Source organism: Tetrahymena thermophila, assembly GCF_000189635.1.
Source record: "Tetrahymena thermophila SB210 genomic scaffold scf_8254650, whole genome shotgun sequence".
Lineage (NCBI taxonomy): Eukaryota > Ciliophora > Oligohymenophorea > Hymenostomatida > Tetrahymenidae > Tetrahymena > Tetrahymena thermophila.
In genome coordinates this window covers 572,466-592,368 of record NW_002476418.1, presented here as the reverse complement: position 1 = coordinate 592,368, position 19,903 = coordinate 572,466, and the positions used below count along the sequence as shown (strand labels likewise).

Below are 19,903 nucleotides of genomic sequence, written 5' to 3'. Positions count from 1 at the left end.
ATTTTATATTCACTCACAATACAATTTGTAATTCAATCAATTTAGATTTATAATCATTTAATCAATTTATTTTCGCTTTTTAAATTTCTTTTATATAAAATCCTAGATTTCCTTCTTTATTTCATCACTTTTTTAAGCACATTGTAGGAATTTCCTTTAGTAAAATAGTATTTGAAATTTTCTAAAGACTCAAACAACCAAGGATTATTCTCTTGTTCAAATAAGTTGTTTTACAGCTAGCTTTCTTCTAAAACTGGTTTAACTTACTTTAAAGATCTGCCTCTTTAAAATAGGAATTTATTCAAATCTTCAAGGTAACTTTAAATATATTTACTACTATTAATTAAAATGGTTTTTTGAATATTAAGAGCCCTAATTCTTTAATCATTTGAAAAACCAATATCATTATCATATATGTAATTTTTTCCAAGATCTAATATTTACTAATTATGCTAAGAATCTAAAGATTATCTACTTATTCGTTGTACCTCTTGTTTTGTTATATCTTAATCTGAAGATTCTCTTTTTAAATGATTTTTATCCATATGATTATCCTAATTTAAAGTTTGTAAATTTAAAAAAGAAAAATGTTTTAAAAAATTAATTATGTACATTCAATTCAGTGATGATTTTCAATGAAAGCTTTTATTTTTTATTCCTTTCTTCAATAATTTATGGATTTAAATCATTTTCGATTTTGGAAAGGCAAGTTGATGATGATATTGTTTTCTTTGTTTTTTAATCAGAAACATGATTTTAAGATTTAAAAGTGTTGTTACGACCTTCATTATTTCCAAAAAATACTGAATTATTATTTTAAATTGTAGAAGACTCCTCATTTTCTTGTTAGCTCTACGTCAAAAAGCTGTATTCAAAATTATGGCTGCTGTTATATGACTCATCTAAGTTTTTAAAAGTCTTAGCATATTTAAAAAATTCCTCCTTCTGTTGCTATGATTTAAGGGCAAAAAATTATTATTTATACTCCTTTTTTCTATTAAAAATAGCTCTATCCTATTTCTAACCTATTGGATAACCGAGCTTCCTATAAAATAAAGATTTATTAAAATGAACTAAATGACAAGCTTATTTTAAGTGTGTCTTCATTTTGCAAACACTGCATATTAATTTAACTTTATCAAATTACCCATATAATAGTATTTAATCTTTTAATTAGTGAAACTCTTAAAAATCCTTTTCATTTTGCTTAATAATTTCTATAAATTTGTTTCTATCTATAAAAATAACTTAAGAGAACTACTTGGAGTATATGTGTAAATTGTTAGAAACTCCTGTAAAAAATTCAATTAATCCATAAAATTAGCCACTATTAAGCAATACTTTTGTCTACTCAGAAGTATTATTGGAAGAACTAATTTCCACTTATTATATTTATTTTCAAAAATTGTTTAAAATTTAGTTTTAAAATTATTTTCTCTTTTATATGTTAAATAGATTAGTTGTCTTTTTATCTGTTTTCAATTATTAATTAATATACTTTTAAATTCTCATTAATTAAGGCTCAATTTTGAAAATTTTTATTGAAGATAGAAATTTAATACAATTTTATTAGTCTTTGGATGAATGGGGAGTCATTCATTAATTAATGAAGATTTATTGTATATTCTAAAATTACTTAAATTTAATTAATGTTTGTTAAAAAATATTTAACAAACTTAAAATTAAAATATTTTTTTATTGAAATAGAGAATTTATTTACCCTAACCAGAAACAACGTAAATAATACAGTTACTTGAGAGATCATGCTAATTGAATATAGCTTGATTAGGAAAATAATATTCCTCCTAAAGTGTGATTGATAATTTATCTAAAGAATTTTAACTGAACTTTTTAGCAAGTACTTCAATTTTGTTTATAATTTATTTATTATACTCCTTCAGCAAGCTATTTTTTAGGTCTAAGGATATTTTTCCTAAAACTTATTCATAGTTTTCTTAGAGCTACTTAAAATCTTATTAATAATAGTACTCTAAGTTCAGATTCACCTTCGACTGCAATAGTCTAACAAAAAATAAGTTTCATAAAAATTAAAATAATTTCTTAAATATTTTTAGATATTTTTTTAAATCAAAGTTGTTTTTATTACTTTTTAAATTTTAACATTGAAATTTATATTTGATTTTTAATAATCTTTCTATTTTTCTATTTGAAAATAAAATGATGAATTTATGAAAGTAAGATAAACATTTAATTAAATATTTAAATAAAAATAAATGAATTTACTTAGAAATATTTTTTTTTCTCATATAGTCATTTAGGATGTTAACATCTCTTCTGCGATTTTAGTCTTTTTCTTCTATTTCAGACAAGATCTATCCAATAACATTTAGTATATAACCAAAAATAATAGTGATAAAAAGCATAATAAAAACTGTGTAGCAAGTTTCAAAGGTTGTGCTTGCTATGCTTGAACCTGTTGTCATTAAGGTTAAAGCCCAATACAAGCTAAAGATATAAAATTGCCACCATTCTTTATCTTAAAGCATTTAATTGTTAATCCAACCACTTTCCTTTTAATAATTTTCGTATTCTACTTTACACAGAATGTACCAGAAACAAGCAATTGTATGACCAATAAGGAAGAGCTTTAATACGAGATTAACAACTTATATAATATAATATCTCTTAAGCATCATGCAAAATTAACTCTAAATGTAAGAAATATCTTAAAGAATGTTTTTTATTTTCAAAAAAACAGCAATCTGAAATATTATTTTGAGAGTTGACACTGTGTCTTCTTGGTTAAAAAAAAGGAAGAGGATAGGAAAAATATCAAAAAAAACAGAGTATCTTAAATATATCTAAATAATTCCTTTTCTGTTGCCAACTATTTCATAGTTTTAAACTTGTGCTGTGTTAAATTTTATTAGAATCTCAACGCTCCAGAAAATAATGATAAAATTGATTAAAGTATCATAATTTAGTTAATACACTATTTACAGCGAGAAAAAGAATAAAAAGAGGCAACTAATGATTGTAAATATAATTTTAATGAAGAATCCAAAATAGCTTTGTGGATTTATTACTGGTATCTTAGCGTTTCCCAAGTAAAATTGTATATACCTTTCAATCATTTTAAAAATATTACTATTCAAATTTTCAGGAATAAAATCGCTTAAATCATTAATTTAGTTTCTTATTTTTAAGTTAATTAATTTTGTTCTACCACTTAAAGTAGCATTTAAGTAGAAGTATTTTATTTTATTTCGTATTTTTTCATAGAATTTCCTATTTTAACTTTCCAAATAATTGAATGAAATCTAGTTCAGTGAGCTAAAAGACCTCATTGGTTTAATAATAGACTTTGTAGTGTACTATCTGTTAAATTCTTTGTCAATACAAGAACTCTTTACACTCTTTGCATATAATTTTGATTAACTCAATCTTCTATCTCTTAAATTTAATGGAATTGAATTTTTTTTAATGTATTCAATTGTTTCTTCATTGCAGTTTTAAAATTTTGTTAAATCCTAATTAATCTTTGGAGATACCATACTATTTAAGCTTCTTAAATCAATTTCTTATTGGGATTCTTCTATTTACTGCAAATCAGGTTATTTAAGTTGATTTTCTGGCTGATTAAAATAGCATTCTTTGTTATATAACTAAACTTCATTATTTTTTTCATACTCTGAAAAGTCAAATTCATCGTTTTTAAAGCACATTGCCTTGAGCGTTTAACCTTAAATACTATTTTATTAATCTATAAAGTATCTTTACTTTCTATGAATATTTGATTTACTTTCTTCTTCAAACATTTTATTATTCTACTTTCCTATTTACAATTTATTAATTTAATTAAAAAGGAATACAATAGAGATTATATATATTGTTTAATTGTAACACTTATTTTATTGATTTTTTGATTTATAGGGAGAAATAGAAATAAAATCGCCTCGTTTATTGACTTTCTAGAGTTAACTTCAATTATTATAGAAACTAAATTGCAAAAGTTTTCATATTTTATTTTCTTCAATTAAAGAGTTATTAATTAAAAATAAGTATTTATTAAGATTTTATCCATATATTGTTTTAAATTTTATCCAAAATAGTTTTCATACATTTTATATATTAATTAACTAACTTTTTTTTTTAAAATACAAAGACACTAAATCATTTTTGTGAATGGATTTAATCAAATAAATTTTGTTAAAATTTCAAAGATATTCTAAACTATTTTATCTTTTTTATTTGGTGTATAATCAATCTATCAATCAAAAATTTAATGTTTAAATTAATAGAATCTAAAAATATTTCATTCCTAGATAAATACAAAACCACACCTAAAAAATACCTCAATAATTAAGGTAGTAAATTTTTCATTTAATTAAGGTGAAAATTTTATTAAATTATAAAAATTTTTGATTAAGACATTCAAACCATAGGTAAAAAGTGCATATAGGGGGTGTGGTATCTTAATTAATAAATGAGGAAATAGAGTATTATAAAATCTATTATTAATTAAAAATAAAATTTCTTAAATTATATATTTATATTAAAAAATTATAAAACAAATATTTTATAATCAAAAGTAAAATAAAATTAATTAATATACTTGGTAGTAAGTAAACCCATGAATTAAATTCTTAATTTTACACATCCTTAACAATTTAATAAATGTAATTGCTATAATTATATAATTTTTAAAAATCTGTTTTTAAATCTTGTTTGTTTCTAGCATAATAAGAAATAATATAAAAATGGGTAGCTTCTAAAGTGAACATTGATTATAGCAACAAATAAATTAGATGGATTATTTTTTAATTTACAATTGATTTATAAAATCACAATTTTTTGCTAAATTTTCATTGAGTTTTAATTTAAATATCAAAAATTTAGAAATAAAATAATCTAAGAATTTTATATTCACTCAATCAATATTTATTTCTTCATTTATTCAATTTATTTTCACTCTTTAAATTTTTTTTATAAATAGTTCTAGATTTCTTTCTTTGTTTCATCAATTTTTTAAGCACATTGAATGAATTTCCTTTAGTAAAATAGTATTTGAAATTTTCTAAAGATTCAAACAGCCAAGGATTATCCTCTTGTTCATAAAAATTGTTTTACATCTAACTCACTTCAAAAACAGGTTTAGCTTACTTTAAGTATCTGCCTCTCTAAAATAGGAATCTGTTCAAATCTTCAAAGTAACTTTATAATAATTTACTACTATTAATTAATATCGTTTTTTGAAAATTATACGCCCTAACTCTTTAATCATTCGAAAAACCAATATCATTATCATATATGTAATTTTTTCCAAGATCTAATATTTACTAATTTTGCTAAGAATCTAAAGATTATCTACTTTTTCGTTGTGCCTCTTATTTTGTTATATCTTAATCTGAAGGTTCTCTTTTTAAATAATTTTTATCCATATGACTATCCTAATTTAAAGTTTGTAAATTTAATAAAAAAAATGTTTTAAAATTGTATGTACATTAATTTCAGAATTAATTTTAAATGAAAGAATTGATTTTTTTTTCCTTTCTTCAGCAAGTTATGGATTTAAATCTATTTCGATTTTGGAAAGGCAAGTTTATGATAGCGGTTTTTTTATTTTTTATTCAGAAATAGGATTTTAAGATTTAAAAGTGTTATTACGACCTTCAGTACTTCCAAAAAAGACTGAATTATTATTTTAAATGACAGAAGATTCCTCATTTTCTTATTAGCTCTGCGTCAAATAGCTGTATCCCAAACTATGACTGCTGTTATAAGACTCATCCAAGTTTTTAAAAGTCTAAGCATATTTAAAAAATTCATCCTTCTGTTACTATGATTTAATTGCAAAAAACTATTATTTACACTCTTTTTTTCTATTAAAAATAGCTCTATCCTATTTCTAACTTATTGGATAACCAAGCTTCCTATAAAATAAAGATTTATTAAAATGAACTAAATGACAAGCTTATTTTTCGTGAGTCTTCATGTTACAAACACTACATTTTAATTTGACTTTATCAAACTACCCATACAAGAATATTTAATCTTTTAATTAATGAAACTCTTAAAAATCCTTCTCATTTTGCTTAATAATTTCTATAAATTTATTTCTATTTATGAAAACGACTTAAGAGAACTACTTGGAGTATACATGTAAATTGTTAGAAACTCCTGTAAAAAATTCAATTAATCCATAAAATTAGCCACTGTTAAGCAATATCTTTGTCTACTTACAAGTATTATTAGAAGCACTAATTTCCACTTATTATATTTATTTTTAAAAATTGTTTAAAATTTAGTTTTTTAAATTATATTATTATTTTAATAATTAAACAAATTGTCTTTTTTATTTGCTTTCCATAAATAAATAAATAATTAATTAATTTATTATATACTTTTAAATTCTAATTAACTAAGGCTCAACCCAAGGATGTAAAGCGAATAAAATTATTTGAATGAATGGGGAGGTATTTTAATTAATGATGATTGTTTGTGTACTAAAAAATTAATTAATTATAGTTAATTTTTGATAAAAAATCTTTAATTAACTTAAAAATAAAAAATGTTTTTATTGAAATAGAAAATTTATTTACCCTAACCAGAAACAACGTAAATAATACAGTTACTTAAGAGATCATGCTAATTGAATATAGCTTGATTAGGGAAATAATATTCCTCCTAAAGCGTGATTGATAATTGATCTAAAGCATTTTAACTGAACTTTTTAGCAATCACTTCAATTTTATTTATTATTTATTTATTATACTCCTTCAGCAAGCTATTTTTTAGGTCTAAGGATATTTTTCCTAAAACCTACTCATAATTTTCTTGGAGCTATTTAAAGTCTTGCTGATAATAATACTCTAGGTTCAGATTCACCTTCGACTGCAATAGTCTAACAAAAAAAACAAGTTTTTTTAAAATTAAATTTTTTTCTTCAATATAGAAGAATATTTTTAAAATCAATGTTATATTTATTGTTTTTAGCATTTGATTAGATTATTTTTAAAAAATGAATTTACTTAGAAATATTTTTTTTTCTCATATAGTCATTTAGGATGTTAACATCTCTTCTGCGATTTTAGTCTTTTTCTTCTATTTCGGACAAGATCTATCCAATAACGTTTAGTATATAACCAAAAATTATAGTGATAAAAAGCATAATAAAAACTGTGTAGCAAGTTTCAAAGGTTGTGCTTGCTATGCTTGAACCTGTTGTCATTAAGGTTAAAGCCCAATACAAGCTAAAGATATAAAATTACCACCATTCTTTATCTTAAAGCATTTAGTTGTTAATCCAACAATTTTCTTTTTAATAATTTTCGTATTCTAGTTTGCACAGAATATACCAGAAACAAGCTATTGTATGACCAATAAGGAAGAGCTTCAATACAAGATTAACAACCTAAATAATATAATATCTCTTAAGCATCATGCAAAATTAACTCTAAATGTAAGAAATATCTTAAAGGATGTTTTTTATTTTCAAAAAAACAGCTATCTGAAATATTATTTTGAGAGTTGGCACTCTATCTTCTAGGTTAAAAAAAAGAAAGAGGATAGGAAAAATATCAAAAAAAACAGAGTATCTTAAATATATCTAAATAATTCCTTTTCTATTGCCAACTATTTCATAGTTTTAAACTTGTGCTGTATTGAATTTTATTAGAATCTCAATGCTCCAGAAAAAAATGATAAAATTGATTAAAGTATCATAATTTAGTTAATACACTATTTACAGAGAGAAAAAGAATAAAAAGAGGCAACTAATGATTGTAAATATAATTTTAATGAAGAATCCAAAGTAGCTTTGTGGATTTATAACTGGTATCTTAGCGTTTCCCAAGTAAAATTGTATATACCTTTCAATAATTTAAAAAATATTACTATTCAATTTCTCAGGAATAAAATCGCTTAAATCGTTAATTTGATTTTTTATTATTAAGTTAATTAACTTTGTTCTACCACTTAAAGTAGCATTTAAGTAGAAGAATTTCATTTTATTACGTAATTTTTCATAGAATTTCCTATTTTAACTTTCCAAACAATTGAATGAAATCTAGTTCAACGAGCTAAAAGATCTAATTGGCTTAATAATAGACTTTGTAGTGTATTATCTATTTAGCTCTCTGTCTTAACAAAAACTCTTTCCACTCTTTGTGTACTATTTAGATTAGCTCAATCTTTTATCTCTTAAATTTAATGGATTTGAGTTTTTTTTTATGTATTCAATTGTTTCTTCATTGCAGTTTTGAAATTTTGTCAAATCCTAATCAATATTTGGAGATACGATGTTACCTATGCTTGGAAAATCAATTTCCTCTTTATATTCTCCTATTTATTATAATTCAAGTTATTTAAGTTGATTTTCTGGTTGATTAAGATAGCATTCTTTATTATATAACTAAATTTCATTATTTCTTTCATACTCTAAAAAGTCAAATTCATCGTTTTTAAAGCACATCGCCTTGAGCGTTTAACCTTAAATACTATTTTATTAATCTATAAAGTATCTTTGCTTTCTGTGGATATTTGATTTACTTTCTTCTTCAAACATTTTATTACTCTACTTTCCTATTTACAATTTTACTTATATAATTAAAAACAAATACAATATAGCTTAATTAATCTTTAATTGTAGCACTTTTTTTATTGTTTTTTTGATTTATAGGGAGAAATAAAAATAAAAGCGCTATTATTAATTTTTCTTGAGTTAATTTTTGTTATTAAAAAAACTAAACTGCAAAAAAATTTTATGCTTTACTTTCGCAAAATAAAGAATTGTTAATTTAGTATTTATTAAGAATTTATCCATATTATGCTTTAAATTTTATTCAAAATAATCTACATACATTTAATACTATTAATTATGATATGATTAGGGTTGATTGAATTTTTTTAAAATCATGTGAATAGGAAATAAAAATAAATAACACCATTTGACTTGATAATTTTTCTAATTTTATATATCAATTAACTAATTTTTGTATTATCAAATTTAAAATACAATTAAAATAAAATAGTTTAGAATATCTTAGAACTTTTAACAAAATTTATTTGATTAAATCCATCCACAAAAATGATGTAATTTCTTTAAATTTTTTATTTGGTTTGTAATCTATTGATCAAACATTTAATATTTAAAATATTAGGGATACAATTTATAAATTAATTTACAATAATTATTATTAAAATATCAAAATAATGTTTTAAATTTAACCCAAAATATACATACTTCATAAATCTTTATGCATAACCTAAGTTAATGTTAGCTTTAATTGTATAATTGTTAATAAATATTCTAATTCAGAAAAAAAATAGCCGAATCAATTTAACTTGATAATTTATATTATTTTATTTTTAGTGATTAATTTTTTATCTATCAACTTTCTTTTTTATTATCAGAGTGCATAAAAAATTAATTTAGAAATTTTTATAAATCTCCTATGTTTAAAGCAAAGCATAATTTATGTGAATTAATATCTTTATTTATTTTATTTGGCATATCTGCCAATAGAAAACTTATTCAATTTTATTTTGAAAAACATGTTTAAAAAATAGTTTCAATTTTCTTTTGTTACTAAATTTTTTATCAATCAATTACAAATATTAACTAAAGTTTTGAAAGCTCAAAGAATATAGATAAATAATTTTATTGATTTTATAGCACTTAATAAAAAAGCTAATTCACTCTTATTAATTTACTCATTCACTAATTTTACGTTTAATTATTTTATGTTTGTTTTATTGTTATTTTTTTAATTTTGATTACAAATAATAAAAGGATGGATAATCGTGTTTATTGATTAATTTGTATTTTATACTAGTATAAAACAAATTACCTAATTTCAAACAAAATACTTTATTTATTTATTAATTATAAAATTAATTTTAGTAGCTTTTTATTTAAAAATTATAATAAATACTAATATAAATTTTATTATTTTTAAACAAAAATGAATTTAAATTTATTGTCAAGAATGAACTTTTAATTTCAACAAATAAACTTGTCTAACTTCTAGGCATTTGTTAAGGGATATCCAACACTATTTTTTTATTTATTATTTTAAATATAAATCAATAAATTATTTGTTTAAGGTTTGATGATTACTGTTAAGTTATGTTGTAAGCATTGCTGCCTCTGCTAAGTGTTCTACCTTCAAATTTGTCTCCCTATTTTTACAATAAAACTATTTGATTAAAATCTATAAAAGATAAAAAATTGTATATAATTACGTCCATATGCTCTAATTTTGGAAATTAGACTTATTGAGTTTATTATTGAGGAGTAGGTGGTTTTTAAATATTATCTTATTGGATGCTCTTAGTTGATTAAATAGAGCTTCTTTTTCCACTAACTACAGATTACGAAGACTAACACCTTGGTAAGTTAGTTGTGGGTGCAACAAAATTACTAAATATTTGAATATTTTTAAATGATTATTTCATTTAATAAAACTAAATTATTACTTTTCCTTTTTCTAGAATCTGCTATCATTTTATGATACTATAGTATCTGCAATACTTTGCTACATATTTTAATTTTTGGAAGTTGCATACATAGTCTTAGATGCATTCACAATTGATTATTCTTTCATTGGATTAGTGTATCCATCAAAGTTCCTTAATCCTTCCTTCTCTCCTAAAAGCTAATACTTTGGCACTAATGGGTTAACATGTCTGTTGGTTATAATACCTTTTTTGAGTGAGCCAACTTAAGCTTCAGGTAAATCCTTTGTTATGTTTGTAACTCTAAAGTCCTTTCTAGTCTATAAGTAAGTAAAAACAGTTTTAACTATTATTCATTTTTATTAATTATTTACATCTCTTTTTAAAAATTTTTCAGTGTGAGTACCATGCCAAGCTCCTTTGATATCATTAGTAGTCAAATTAAAGTTAACTTTTTTCGATTCTTCTGGATGAAGTCTTCTGCTGAGTGAACCATCAATATGTCCATACTAAATTTTTTCTCTAAAATAATTGTTGAAAAAAATAAGATTAATTTTATGTAAGTAGTTGATTAATTAATTGAATAATTACCCTTATTCGTTTTAACCTATGTAAGTAGGGTTGAGTGGATTTGTGTGTCTTGTTGTTTTAAATTAAAGAAATTCGTTAATGTCTTTAACATCTAGAATATCAATGTGATCTCTTGGAATGAATAAATTTTTTGGCTTGGATCCTTCTATTTCAGTGTAAATGTCCACATTTCTAGTTTTGAAGAATTTAGGGTTAGGCTTTGTACCTTCTATGTCCTTTATTAAAATTTAGCAATGTAAAACTTAAAATCGTATTTAATTATTTATTTATTAATATATTTATATGTTTAAATTACATCAATGTTAATATTATCTCTTATGAATTTTGGAGGAGTTGAAACTCTTACTTCAGCCTTTGGAAGCTGATATTAAGGTTGAAGAGGATTAAAAGGCTAACGAGTAGTTTAAAATTTGTTGATTTAAGGCTAAGCACCTTTAATGTCTTTATTGTTCAGCTAAAAATCTGGTTTAGAAAGGCATTTAATTAGTTATTTAGGAGATGATCCATCAATATCATCGTTTCTATTCACAAATGTTTCTTTGTTGTTATATTTATATCCCCTCATTTCTGGACTAGCTCCTATTTAATATAAATTAGCATTATTAATTTTCTATTTATCAAATTTATCTTAATAAATACTAGCTCATACATAATATTTAGTTGATAAATTATCTTTATTATTTTGAAATACAAATTTATCAGATTTATTACCTCTAATGTCGCTCAAATCAAAATTTCTTTATCTAACTTCCTTCAACTCATATTTAGGAAAACCAACGTCTCTCTAATCTATTTTTTTTAAAATAGTTAAATTCACTTGAAGCAATAAATGATTTTTCACATATTTATTTTTTAAATAAACCAATGATAATTATTGATTAAGAATGTATATCGTACTTATTGTTTGCAAGCTCATTAAATTTTATCTTTTAGGGAAAGGCCAATTGTAGGGATCGGCAACTATTTCTTCAAAATTCATTTATTTTCTAATTTAATTAGTATCTGATTTTTTTAAACGATAACTTGAGTTTGTTGGCTATATATATGGCTTTTAAGTTTAGAATAATAGTATTTTTCTTCTTAATATCCTAAATGCTATATGTCAATTAATTAATTCAATAATAAAGTAATATATTTGATTTGATTAATATAGTTAAATCAATCGATTAATTATTATTACAGATTAATTATTAATCTTCTTGTAACTTTCTTTTTGCGATTATAGTCAAATTTTGCTGACTCATTTGATTTCATTCATAACTAAATAACTAAATTCATTTTACATAAATCATTAGATTTAATGAATCCTTTTTCAAAGCGATAGATTGATAGATCTAATTCATTTAAATTATTACTTGAACATTAATTAATTTATTAAATTTTTATCTTTTCTTATATCTTATATAATAGTTTTTAGTTTATTTTTCATTGCAAATTCAAATATATTTTAGAATCTAGTAATAATTATTAAAATAATTTATAGAGTTTTTCCGAATAAATAAAAAATTAATTTTTGTTTTACAAAAATAGAGTTTTAAATATAAAATAGAAAAAAATAAATGAAATAATTAACTCTCACTAAAAAATATTAAGAATATTTTATTATCAATTATTAAATCAAATAAAATAAGATTAATAAATTACTTGTGAATGCATAAAAAGCTTTTTTAAATTTACTTAAATGTTAAAATAGTAATAAATAAAAATCAAAGCCAATTTTTTAATTTATTTTATTGATTAAATAAATTAAATTATAAATTAAAAAAGTTAAATTAAATTTTTTATATAAATAAGTTTAAAGCTTAAATAACAAAATTTCACTTATTTATTTATTTAAAATTGGAATTAATTATGATTAAACATTTCAAGTTGATATTTTTTAAAGAACAACCTGAAGTATCCATTTAATAATACATCTTAAGAAAATTCTATTTATTTTTTCTATTATTAAAAATATTAATTAAATTTTAAGTATTATTTTATATGAACAGTGATAAATACAAACTTACTTATTATTTTGAACTTATTTAAGAAAATGTAATCTTAATAATGGTAAATGATTTAGTTATTAGAAAAATATATTAAAAAATAGTTTTTTTTTAGTAAATTACTTTATTGTTTAATAATTATTTTAAAAATAAGCTTTGAATAACACCAATTAAATAAATTTTATTTAAATTATATGAGTGTTTTAAGCATAAAAAATAAAAGAAAGATAAAGAAAAGATTAGAAAGAAATTTAGCCCACCTTAATTGATTATAATTTATTTAGAAACTTAACCGAAGATAGAAGATATTTGATATAAATCTAATTTATATTGATTATAAATATACTTAAATATTGATCTTATATAAAAATCATTAAATAAATATCTAACATTAAATTAATTGAATTTTTTAAAAACAAAAAAACAAAGTTTTCAATCAAAATGATTTCTAAGATTGCCAAGTCTGCTTCCAACATTTTCTTAAGATCCAAGGCTGTTGCTTAAACCTTCAACGGTGCTAGAGCTCTTGCTGCTTTCAACTTCTCTTCATTAGAAAAGGTCAACAAGGGTAGATAATTAACAAAATTTTATTTTTAACATTCACATCAATCAATAAAACTATTGAATTGCACACACCATTTAATTTAGAAAAGTATAAATTCACATTTTTAAACCCTTTTTTTAAGCTTAATCTAGACTCCTTAAGGCTGTTGAAAAGGAACTCAAGTACGAAGAAGAAAACTACGATGCCACTGATCCCTCCCTCAAGGTAAAATATAAATTTTTGCTTTTCTTTAAAAAGGAATACACAAACAAATAGATGAAATACTAAAACGATTTGAAATTTGAAAAAAAAAAACAAATGTTAAAAAAAATCTTTAAAAATAACAGGAATTCTTAGAAGAAAACAAGTTAATCTTAAAGGAAGACGAAAACTCTATTTTTATTGAATTGCACAAGGATGCTGGTGAAAACAAGGTCCAAATCCTTTTCTAATCCAGATCTCCCCAAACTGATGACTACCAAGGAGAAGAAGAAGGTCAAGAATAACAATAATAATAAGAAGGTGAAGAAGAATAATAAAATATGCAAGACTACTGCGATTTCATCGTCTACATTGTTAAGCCCAATGGCAAGGCTATTGCTTACGACTGCAGCTCTTTCGACTCTGAAGTAATATTAATTATTTGCATTTTTTAAATAAGTTTAAGCTTTATTCTACTTAGAACATTCCAGATATTAAAATTTGAAGCTTTTTAAATACATAAATTTATAATTATAAATAAACAATAATGTGGATGTTATTTGTCATGATTAATCGTTTATTAATTAAATCTACTTAAAATAAAGATCCAAGTTAACGGTATCACTTTGGTTGATGATGTTGAATCTCACAAGCAATCTAACAGATACGACAGACTTGCTAACTCCTACAATGGTCCTGATTTCCACAACTTAGATGAAGTAAATAAATAATTTAAATCAAAATATAAAATAATTTTAAAATTTCAATTAAAAAAAATAATCAGAGATTACAAACTGCCCTCGTTGAATACTTGAAGTCTGTTGGTGTAAATGAAGATGTTGCCGCTTTCATTGAACACTACTCTCTTGACAAGGAATAAAGACTCTACATGAAATGGTTAAAGAACGTCCACACTTTCTTATAATGAGCAAATAAGCATTTCTTTTTCTTTCAAAAGCTACTTATATGAGTAAACAAAAGTTATCTCCTTTAAGCAAGCTAACTGACTAATTTAATAATAAATTGAAAACAAATTAAGATAAATAAATTAACATAAGAATGTATTCTTTATAGCAGAAAATGTATATACAGTAATTATCATTTTAATGACATTCTTCTGTGTAATATTTATTAAATTATTCTCATATTATATTTGTTACTATTTATGCCTTTAGATGATAAATAAAATGTAATAAACTAATTAAAATATTAGCTTTACAGAAAATTCCAGCACAATAATATCAAAGATATAACTAAAAAATTGCTGTAAATTCTCATAAATTAACTATTAAATCTAGGTACGTTTAAATCTAATAAATATAGTAATTTTTTAATATATAGCTATTTAAAAATAAATATTATTTTTATAAGATTAATGAAAATGTATGGGATATAAAAATTTAAAAGTTTAGATTTATTAAAAATTAAAATCTAAATATCTTCAGTTAAAAGAATAAGCAATTTTAGTAATTTTAAAGAAATTAATATATTATTATTTAAAACATATATTAACCTTTCACTTATTTATTTACTTTTGCTAATTGATGAATTTTTTATATATTTATTTGTGTTTTTTAAAAATAGACTTAATTATTAGAATATATAATTTTTTTCTTTTAATTAATCTGATGACTTCGTTTTTGATATTATAACATCTATATTTATTTTTCTTCAAATTTTTAAGCGAGTATTTAGCTTGCTTTTTTATGTTATTTGACAAAAAAGATAATATAAATTTTGTACTTTTTAGATTGATTTTCTTTTTGTTCTTTATTAAGAGTATTTAAATTAATTTATTAAAATAAATATGAATAATTTGGGATTCTCTTTTAACATAGAAAAGATTATATTTGAGCTAAAACAAAAGTTAGGTATTTAAGTTGATTCAATTGTGTAGCTTCCTAACTCTATTATATTGAAACAATATCTGCCTTTACGTTAAGATAACTGCTTAAGATAGTTCAAAGCTTATTATGTTGAGTGCATAAATTTCTAGCAAAGTATTGATAGTAGGGATTGTGATTAGTCTTAAATAATTTAAATACTTTAGGATAATACTCTTGAAGTGAAGCATTTATTTCAAAGCTTAGATTACGAGTATAAATAATCTACTTTCCCTTTATAGGAAATAAATTAATGGAGAGTTTAAATGTTTTAAAAAAAGAGTGGCTTATATAAAATAATATGTTGCATTTCATAGATATTTTCAGTAGTTTAAAAGTTATGGGAATCCTAAAGGCATCAAGTGAACTTGAAATTTAATAATCTATGCGTAAACAGCTAGCAATAAATAATTGTTCTAAACTAACAAAATATAGCAAGTATGAAAATATTTTATTTATTGAATAAAATCTTTAAAAAAATAATATTTTTATTTAATATGAAGAAGTTTAGTGTGAAGAATAGATGAAGTTGAAATAATGCATTGATGATTTTGCTATGTTTATTTGTAGTTTATTGGAGAACTGCATGATTTATCTGGAAAGAAATGAAATCAATACATTTATTATAAAGCAGTTAATCCTTTTGGCTTAGTCTATTTTATAAAATAAATTGAATAGTCTATAGCAAATAAAGAGAAAATTGTATGAAATAATTGTCTTAAGCTTGCTTTCTTCAACAAAACTTGAAAACAGCTATGAATAAGCATTTATTTAGTTTGAACAATAGAATGTAATTTCTTTCAGCATTTCAGCATAGGTAGAATTTGATTTTTAAAATGTAAAAAACGAAGAAAAGATGTGTTTTCTAAATATTGAATAAAACACTGATGTGTTATAAAACTTATTAATACTTGCCAATATTTATTCAAGATACTATCGTAATTATTCTAAGTCTATAGAATTTTTAAATAAGGCCCTAGTCCAAAATCCTTATGAAATTGAAATACTGCTTGCCTTCATTTTGATATCTATCTAAAAAAGAAGCTCAGATTTTTATTCTATCATTAGGCTCTCTTTGTTGTCAGTCAATTACTTAATTTAAGATTATTGGAAAATTTTTTATTACATTTCATGGCTATATGATAGAGACTGTAAGTATAAGAAATGCTAAGAGTTTTTATACAAGACCAAAAATTTGAATAGCTAAGACCCTTGTGTAATTTCTTTAGACGCCATTCTTCATTTATGCTTGAAGCAAAATAAACTTGCTTTAGAGCTTATTGACAAAGCTCTTAGTCTAAATAAGCTGAGATTTCCTATAGTTTTTTTCAGGAAGGGCTATATTGAAGACGATTTAAATAGTTCAGATTCTCAAAAATGGTATGAAAAGAGTTTAGAAGTCGATCCCTTTGCTGCCGATTTGTATTTTAATATTGGATACAATTACTCTGAAAAGAATGAGATTGAAAAATCTATTTATTACTATAATAAATGCATAGAAATAGACTCGAATTATATAAATGCCTATTTAAATTAAGAAAATAATTATAGCAGATTGCAAAATAGAGAGAAATAAGAAGAATGTCTGTTAAAAGTGATAGAAATAGATCCAAATAATTACTAAGCTTATCTTAATTTAGGGGTTTGCTATGAATAACAGTAAAAACATTCCTAAGCTGTAGTACACTGGAAAAAATCTATTTAAATTAATCCTAGAAATCCTGATGCATATGGTTTAATTGCATATAGGGAATACAATAATTGTAATTTTTCAGCTTCCATTTGGAACTATAAAAAATATAATTAATTTACAAAAAACAAAGAAAAAGAGGCATTCTTTTCACTCTCCGTTTTGTATTAACAAAATGAAGACATGGAAGAAGCTGAAATAAATGCTCACATTTATTCTAAATTGTGTTAAGATTTAGATGAATATAACAATTTGATAAATATTTTATATGATGATGTCGGAGAAAATGGTATGGATGTTGAAGTAGAAGAAGTACAACAAGAAGAAGAAGTTAGTGATACTGATAGTGAGAGTAGCGATGATTCAGGATAAGTAGTATAAATAGATAATGGTTTTATAAAATGAGGGAAAAGCAATATCATTTTAATAAATCTATGGCTCTTCAAAAATATTTTTAAGAATTTGATTATAATTTTTTTTAATAGTAAATTAAATAAAAATTGATTAATTAATTAATTAAAATTAATAATTTATTTTTATATAAAACTCAATTCTTAAAAATTAAAAAAATAATTTAATAATGTTAATTTAAATTACTTTAATAGTTATATTTTTATAATAATTATATTTTTTTTATTAGTTAATAAATAAATAAATATTTAAATAATTTGTTCTATGAAAATAATATAAAATTCTAAGTTAAATAATTCATACATACATAAATAAATACATACATACATACATACATATATACCTAATGAATTACCTTTAAATAATTTTTTTTAATTACTTTTCTTAATAACAGTTTTCTCAGACTTTAAAAGTTCTAAAAAATCTTTAAATTAAAAAATTTTCTATTTTAAATTAATTTTTCAAAAAAATTACTTTTTGAAACCTCAACTCATCTCAGTTAATACCTTATTTAGTTAATAACGTAATTAAAACAGTTGAAGAAATAAAAGTTAATTACTTTATTAAAATTTAGTCATTAAATAACTATTAAAGCAGTTTATCCTCCCTACCTACCTACACTTATTGATTTACAGTTTTAAGATAAAATATATTCCTCTAAAATTTGAATTATTAGATTAAATTCCACAAAAATTTTATTTGTTTGAGATAATTTAATTCACTATTAAATATTTAATACTCTAAAAAATTAAATAAAACTTAAAAATCGATTTTACTTTTGTTAAATTTTAAATTAAAATTTTAATTATAAAATATTTTTATTGAATAAATTTAATTTTGTGTTAAAGCAATTTATTTGCTTGATAATATTTTCCTTTTGAATGCTTGAATTTTTTCCTTTTGAATGCTTAAAATTTTTTCTTATTAAAAAGGAAAAAATTAAAAATCTGTAATAAATATTTAATTGTACCAGATTTTTTAAAGTGAGTAACAAATATAAATATCACATAAATTAAAAAATAAACTACTAATTCATTGATAAAATAATCAAGTTATAACTTTTTCTTAATTTAATACTCTATTAAGCATAATATTTTTCTAAATTGTTGAACTATTACTATATTTTTTCTTATTTTAATATGTACGTACTACCTTGTTTTTCTAAACCTAGTTGAAAAAATAATAGACATTTATAATCTTTGTAAATTAGGAATAAAAATGGAATGTCATAAAATTTTTCAAGAGAGAAAATTAAGTAGCAAAACATATCAAATTTATAGTTTCTCTACTAAATTTTACAAATATAAAAATAGGTTATTAATTTAGATTTGTAATATCTATAAGAATTAATTATTAAATTATAAGTACTAGAAGATATTATTTGGTGGAGCCAAATAAGAAGAAAAAATTTTTGCTCAGTTATAATTATTTTTCTTAAAGATCTTTAGTCATTTTAATTGATTTTTAATAATTAATTACATTGATTTACATACTTTTTTTTAGAATAATTACTTTTAATTGTTTCTAATAATAACTCAAATACTGTAATAATTGTTAAAAGATCTTTCCTAAATATTACACAATATTTTCAAATCTATAAAACTCAATTCACTTGAGAGTCGAATTATAAAAATATTATTAAATACCCACAAAACTATTGTTATATTTTCCTAGTTAAAGCTGATAGGACAAAGCAAATGCAAATTAATATTATATTAAAATTTTCACTTAATAACATACAAAAAATATTTTATTTCTTACTTACATTTTATTTACAAATATTTCTTATTATTTATTTAATAAAAAAACATTTAAAAATAAATACATTTTTTTAGAAAGACATTCTAGTTTACAAAGTGATTAAGATAATATTTAATTATTAAATTTATGTCTCTAAAAATTTGCGCTTCTTATTCTTTAAAAGGCTTAATATTTTTATTTCATTAATGGCTTTATTTTTTGTTATTTTTTTGATAGGCTAAGTAGAAATAGCTGGCAAGTAATAGTTATTTATTAAATAAGAAAAAAGGAGATTATTTGCTTATATTTTGATTTTAATAATAAGTAAACTTATTATTAATACAGTAAAAAATTAAATAAAAAGAACCATCAAATATTGATTAAAGTATTGCAAGTAAGTGATATATTAAATAAAAAGCAGCTCATTCATTCCTAT

General features: G+C 21.8%; 5 protein-coding genes across 5 annotated transcripts; 2 read left to right on the top strand and 3 right to left on the bottom strand. All coding sequences in view use genetic code 6, as the record gives it.

Annotated features, from left to right (window-relative positions):
* Nucleotides 1–53: 53 nt before the first annotated feature.
* Nucleotides 54–3,686, bottom strand: TTHERM_000077478 (cyclic nucleotide-binding domain protein; the record flags this gene model as incomplete). The annotated part of the gene is made up of 6 exons (XM_012797564.1): nucleotides 54–554; nucleotides 613–1,382; nucleotides 1,721–2,022; nucleotides 2,245–2,872; nucleotides 2,962–2,988; nucleotides 3,110–3,686. The coding sequence occupies 6 exons, from the start codon at nucleotides 3,684–3,686 to the stop codon at nucleotides 54–56; spliced, it is 2,805 nt and encodes a 934-aa protein (XP_012653018.1).
* A 1,224-nt stretch (nucleotides 3,687–4,910) lies between these two features.
* Nucleotides 4,911–8,527, bottom strand: TTHERM_00077470 (cyclic nucleotide-binding domain protein; the record flags this gene model as incomplete). Its single annotated transcript, XM_001015688.3, has 7 exons — nucleotides 4,911–5,175; nucleotides 5,227–5,411; nucleotides 5,465–5,894; nucleotides 5,997–6,231; nucleotides 6,564–6,865; nucleotides 6,993–7,620; nucleotides 7,858–8,527. 7 exons carry the CDS (start codon nucleotides 8,525–8,527, stop codon nucleotides 4,911–4,913), a joined length of 2,715 nt encoding a protein of 904 aa, XP_001015688.3.
* A 1,437-nt stretch (nucleotides 8,528–9,964) lies between these two features.
* Nucleotides 9,965–11,989, bottom strand: TTHERM_00077460 (hypothetical protein; the record flags this gene model as incomplete). Its single annotated transcript, XM_001015687.3, has 9 exons — nucleotides 9,965–10,016; nucleotides 10,082–10,143; nucleotides 10,207–10,384; nucleotides 10,441–10,739; nucleotides 10,794–10,941; nucleotides 11,011–11,225; nucleotides 11,306–11,589; nucleotides 11,722–11,799; nucleotides 11,908–11,989. The coding sequence occupies 9 exons, from the start codon at nucleotides 11,987–11,989 to the stop codon at nucleotides 9,965–9,967; spliced, it is 1,398 nt and encodes a 465-aa protein (XP_001015687.3).
* Nucleotides 11,990–13,439: 1,450 nt separating this feature from the next.
* Nucleotides 13,440–14,671, top strand: TTHERM_00077450 (glycoprotein; the record flags this gene model as incomplete). Its single annotated transcript, XM_001015686.3, has 5 exons — nucleotides 13,440–13,566; nucleotides 13,685–13,767; nucleotides 13,890–14,171; nucleotides 14,349–14,462; nucleotides 14,528–14,671. 5 exons carry the CDS (start codon nucleotides 13,440–13,442, stop codon nucleotides 14,669–14,671), a joined length of 750 nt encoding a protein of 249 aa, XP_001015686.1.
* Nucleotides 14,672–15,550: 879 nt separating this feature from the next.
* Nucleotides 15,551–17,721, top strand: TTHERM_00077440 (tetratricopeptide repeat protein; the record flags this gene model as incomplete). Its single annotated transcript, XM_001015685.3, has 2 exons — nucleotides 15,551–16,064; nucleotides 16,130–17,721. 2 exons carry the CDS (start codon nucleotides 15,551–15,553, stop codon nucleotides 17,719–17,721), a joined length of 2,106 nt encoding a protein of 701 aa, XP_001015685.2.
* Nucleotides 17,722–19,903: the final 2,182 nt, after the last annotated feature.